At 37.9% G+C, this 5,803-nt stretch overlaps 1 protein-coding gene across 2 annotated transcripts in view; it reads right to left on the bottom strand.

Annotated features, from left to right (window-relative positions):
* Positions 1–1,948: 1,948 nt before the first annotated feature.
* The window catches only part of ABCD2 (ATP-binding cassette, sub-family D (ALD), member 2), a 120,154-nt gene continuing 116,299 nt past the window's right edge, over positions 1,949–5,803 (bottom strand). Inside the window, exon 10 of one of the 2 annotated variants that reach the window (XM_006888201.1) lies at positions 1,949–2,242. In XM_006888201.1, coding sequence (XP_006888263.1) covers positions 2,023–2,242 — 220 coding nt within the window. In that variant the 3' untranslated portion in view covers positions 1,949–2,022. The remainder of the gene's footprint in view (positions 2,243–5,803) is intronic. The other variant, XM_006888202.1, reaches the window with a different exon arrangement.

Raw genomic sequence — 5,803 nt, 5'->3', positions numbered from 1 at the left:
CTTTTTTTCCTTAAAGTTTTATTACCTGCCTCACTTTTAAAATAGGAATTAGTAGTAACTAACAAAATGAACAAGTGATTAGCTAACAAATACAAATTTGTCTACATATACTCTTTAGACCTTTATATTACTTTCCTTCATATAAGATATTTATATTTATTGAAATGAAAAAAATATTGAATAAAAATATCAAAATGTCATGACCCCTCTATAAAGACCACAATGAATTATTTACAGGCAATCTATCACCTGAAAAAGTTTGCAAATCACCGAGTTAGCATCTGTTATGGCTGTGTTTAAAAATGCAAATAAAATCCCAGACGACTAACAGCTGATCACTGAATTTTTTCCTGCTTTTGTGGTTTGCTTTTGTTGTGTCATAGAGTTGGAACTGATCCATTGCTGACCCACCTGGGGAGTTTTCAGAGGTTGTAAAGTGCACAGGAGATTTTCAACCCTTCTCCATGGAGCAGTGGTGGATTCGGAAAACATGACTTTGGGGATTAGAGCACAGCTTCTTACCACCAGTGCTAACAATGCAAAAGTACACAATTTGAAACCAGCAGCCACTCCACCCAAGTGCGATTTACTGTCTCTGAAAACCAGCCAGAGGGTCAGCTATTTGTCCTCAATAGTACACAACCACGACATCAACACAGCAGCATCAACAGTAGGAAATTTAAGTGTCAGGCCTGACTTTTATATTCCAAGAGTCCCAACAGATAAAAACTATTTCACAGATTCTCTCCAGATTCCCTTTTAATAGGACTAACAAATACTAGATTAATCTAACAACTAATTGCTCTTTTGATTGCTGATGCTGTAGAGGTATATTCATGTTAAGTAAGAGTGCAGAGTGTTGAAATATTTGCTATCTTCCGTGGCTCCTTTAGCCACTAAAATCTTTACGTTTTATTGTAGTTTCTTAAATAATCAAATAATTATAGCATTAACATTACCAAATTTGTGTTTCAAATGTCTCATGGAATTAACTGATATAACACAGTTCACTTTAAAGAATAAGAGTGAAAACAGCACTGATTTAGAAGTAGGAGACCTCCCTTGAATCTATGCCTCTGCCTTTAATTAAATTGTATGATTGGGGTAAGTCTGAGTGTTAATTTTCTCAAAAGAATATTAAGGTAGTAACATCTGCCTCAAAAGACTGCTGTGGAGATTAAAACGAGATGATGTAAATGACGATGGCCAAGTACCACTACAGTGTACAGTATTACTAGTGTAAATCTTTTCTATTACAACACTGCCATTTAAAAATGTGCAGTGAGCTCCGCCTTTGGGCTGTAACACAGACAACTGCTAATTAAATCAACAGGAAATGAGAAAACATTCCTTTTCTGTATGGCCAATTATCTTTTTAAAATTTAAGAAATATGTAAATTCTCATTAAAATTAATACAGAGTACCTGCATTAAGATGCTCAAAGTCAAAATGAAATATGGCATTTTATTTATGTAAAGCTATGCTTTCTTTCCTCAAAAACTGCCATCAAAAGAATTTTTATTCCATGTTGAAATTATTTTCCAAACTGCTACCTCTTCTGTGTATAAGTTTATTTAGTAGGCTACTAATAATGATAGATAGGAATTCTAGCTATAAAACATAGCCTCAACCATGAATGAACTGAAATGTTACTCACACTTCTGATTTTATCCACCTAGTAACAATCCACATGCTGCATTTTGCATTCTCAGATATACTGCATGTTTCTTAAAGAACTTCAGACTTCGTATTAATACATGGTAAGTAAGTATCCTGTTATTCAGGTAAATTAGGTTTCCAGCTGGAATTAGTATAAGCCATAATGACTAATCTTTACATGATGCATTTGTTTATTTTGTTGAAAATCAGATCATATACTTGAAGCTGAAATTGTAGAAATTATTTCTTGCTATCTTTTCTCCCTCTCTGTGCTTAGTTTGACACAATGCATGTACTGTAAGAGTGTCTGAGTTTCAGAAAGACTTTACTTAAAAATTAACTTTCAAAATATGTCATAATAAATTAGGATGTCTCTTCTTCAGTTTTTACTGTTTTCAGCACCGAATCTTCTCCCAAAATTTTACATAGTTCGTTGAGTCTCTGCTGCATTTTGGGAACTCCAGCTAGCTGAGATTCTAGCTTTTGCTTTTCTTCACTGAGTGTTAAACGGATAGCCGTATCCAATTGTTCAAAACGCCATCCTCCTTCACCATCAAATTGTAATAAATGTGTATGATATTTCCTGGATAAATAAAAGAAAATAATATTATTTTCAATAATTGTGAAAAGTCATTTCAGTGATGGCTTTATAATTTTTAGTGATAAGCCAAACCAAATCCACTGCTATTGAGTCTGCTCTGACCCACAGTTACCCGCTCTTGAGCTTCTGAAGGTGTAAATATTTCCCGGGGAGGAAAATGCCAATCTCTCCTGTGGCATTGCTGGTGGATCCAATCTGTCACCCTTTTGGTTATCAGCCCAAGGCTCCTTATTTTTATTTATATCTAGAGGAAAATTCTACATAAGGTGCTTATTTTACATTTTATTTTCAAGGGTTATTTAAGAGGTTAAATACTGTGATTCTACTTTAAGCCTAAAAGTTATCATTAATATCAAGGAAATTCTTAATGGTTGTATTTATTTCTTATCCTAAATGGATAAGATCTACAAGGGAAGACAAGTTGTTACATGTATTTTATTTATCCTCATAATTCAATAATGCTCTGAATAAATAATAAAGCACATATAGAATGGGAACGAGGAAAGGAAGATAATTGTTATTATGTGTCTAGTGGCCTGCAACTCATAGTGACCCTATGTACAACAGCTCTGAACCCTGCTCAATTCTGTGCCAACCTTAATGTCTTAGACACACCTACCCTCAGTACCCATGTCACTGAAACAACCCATCTCATCGAGGGTCTTCCTCTTCTGAGCTGTCCCTCCATGCTTCCAAGTATGATGTCCCTGTCCAAGGACCCGTCCCTCCTTGCAACATACACAAATTATGTCAGACAAAGTTTCAGAATCCTTGCCTTCATGGAGCAGCCTGGTTTAAACCTCTCTAGGATTAACCTGTGTTCTCCTGGCAGTATATAGTACATTCACTACTCTTCTCCAACACCACAGCTCAAAGGCTTCAATTCTCTTTCTATCATCCCTAATCACTGTAATTGAGAAGACTACGGCCTTGATCAGGTGCACCTTAGTCTCCAGAATGACATCATTGCTCTTCAGTACTCTGGAGAGGTATCTTGACAGCAGACATTCCAATGAAATTCATCTTTTAATTTCCTGGCTTCTGATACCAAGAGTGTTGACTGTGGAGCCAACCAAACTAAAGCTGTTAATAATCTCAATCTCTTTACTGTCTCATGATGCTATCAATTTGGTCCAGTGGTGAGAATCTTTGTTTTCTTGATGTTGAGCTTCAAGCCATATTAAAGGCAACAGTCGTTGACCCTCTGCAGCAAATGCTTCAGGTTCTCTCAATTTCAGCAAGCAGGGTCATGTTATCCGCATAATTGTTGATGAATCTTCCTCCAATCCTGATGCCACACACCTCATAGAGCCCAGCCTCCCAGATTATCTGCTCTGTATATAGATTGAAAAGGTCTGAAGATAGGACCCATTCCTGGCATACACCCTTCCCAATTTTGAACCATGCAGTGTTTTCTTGCTCTGTTCTGATGATTGCCTCTTGGTCCAAGTATAGGTTTCGTATTAGCATGATCAGTGTTCTGGGATTCCCATTCTTCTCAGAGTCAGCCACAGTTTGTTGTGATCCACACAGTCACATGTCATTGCATAGTCAACGAAACACAGACATTCCTCTGATATTCTCTGCTTTCAGCCAAGATCCATTCAACATTAGCTATAATATCACTAGTGCCATGGCCTCTTCTACTAACCCAGCCTGCACATCTGGCAGTTCTCTGATGATGTGTTGTTCCAGTCATTTTTGGATAATTTTCAGCAGGATTTTGCTTGCATGTGATATTAATGATATTGTTGATAATTTCCATACTCTGTAGGGTAACCTTTCTCTGGAATGGGAACAAATATAGATCTCTTCCAGTCAGTTGGGCAGGTAGTTTTCCTCCAGATTTCTTGGCACAACTTGGCATGCACACATAAGGCAGTATATGTTAGTTGAAATATGTCAAATGGTATGCCGCAATTCCTAGGGCTTTGTTTTTTTTGTCAATTCTTTCAGAGCAGCTTGAACTTCATCATCAAAGGCTCTTATGCATATTTTGTTTCATGAAGTTCTACTGTGTCAGCCAATCCCTTTTGGTACAGTGACTCTGTGTACTACTTCCATCTTTTTTTAATACGTCTTGGATCATTTAATATTCTGCCCAAAGCATCCTTAAGTATTGCAACTCGAGGCTTGAATTTGTTCTTCAGTTTCCTTAGCTTAAGAAATGCTGAGTGGGTTCAGCCCTTTTGATTTTTTTACTCCAGCTCTTTGCACATATCATTATAATACTTTGTCTTCTGACATTGCCCTTTGGACTCTTCTTTCAGTCCCTTAATATCTTGATTTCTTCCCTTTGCTTTGGCTTCTTGGTGCTCTAGTGTAACATTCAGAGTCTTGTGTGACATTCATCTTGGTCTTTTCTTCCTCCTCTATCTTTGTAATTACCTTTTGCATTCTTCATGAATGATATTCTTGATATCCTCCCAAGTTCGTCTGGTCTTCACTCATTGGTTTTCAAGGCCTCAAACCTGTTCCTGAGATGGTTTTGAAATTTGAGTGGGATAGACTCAAGGTGAAATTTTGGTTCCTGTGGATTTGATTTAATTTTCTTTAACTTCAGCTTGAACTTCCTTATGAGTAGTTTGTGGTCTGTTCCACATTCAGCAGTTGGCCTAGTTTTCACAGCTGATATTGAACTTCTCCAATGTTTCTTTCTACAGAGAAAACTGATCTGATTCCTATGCATACCAGCAAGTGAAATCCATGTGCATAGCCTGCATTTGAGTTTTTTAAACAAAATATTTGCAATGAATAAATCATTGATTGTATAGAATTCCATCATCCTATTTCCACCTTCATTACTGTCACCAAGTCCATGTTTTCCAACTACTGATCCTTCCTTGTTCTCAACTTTTGCATTCCAGTCATCCATCATTATTAATGCATCTTGGTGCATGATCGATCAATCTCTGACTGTAAAAGTTGGTTGGTGCTGTTGTTATGTGTCATCGAGTCACTTACGACTCATGTACGAGTCACTTACGACCCTATATACAACAGCCCTAAACCCTGCTCTATCCTGTGCCAATCACACTGCCTCTGACACACCCATCCCAATTAGCCTAGTCACTGAATCAATCCACCTCATAGAGGGTCTTCCTCTCTTGCACCGTCCCTCCACCCTCCCAAGCATGATGTCCCTCTCCAAGGACCTGCCCCTCCTTACAACATGTCCAAAGTATGTCAGAGGAAGCCCCAGAATCCTTGCCTCCAAGGATCAGCCTGGTTTAACCCTCTCCAGGATGAATCTGTTTTCTTGGCAATCCATGGTACATTCAATACTCTTCTCTAGCACCACAGCTCAAAGGCATCAATTCTCCTTCTATCCTTCCTAGCCATTGATCAACTCTCTGATGCATAACAAGTGATTGCAAAGACCATAACCTGTATCAGAAGCACCTTAGTCTCCAGAGTGACACCATTGCTCTTCAGTACCCTGGAGAGGTCCCTAATAGCAGACTTTCCCATTGCAATAAGTTTTTTGATTCCCTGGCTACTGGTACCAAGAGTGTTGACCGTGGAGCCAAGCAAACTAAAGTT

Source organism: Elephantulus edwardii, unplaced genomic scaffold, assembly GCF_000299155.1.
Source record: "Elephantulus edwardii isolate Elephantulus edwardi_28Jun2011 unplaced genomic scaffold, EleEdw1.0 scaffold00065, whole genome shotgun sequence".
NCBI lineage: Eukaryota > Metazoa > Chordata > Mammalia > Macroscelidea > Macroscelididae > Elephantulus > Elephantulus edwardii.
Note: the sequence above shows the minus strand (reverse complement) of the source record. Positions and strands in the feature narration are given on the sequence as shown.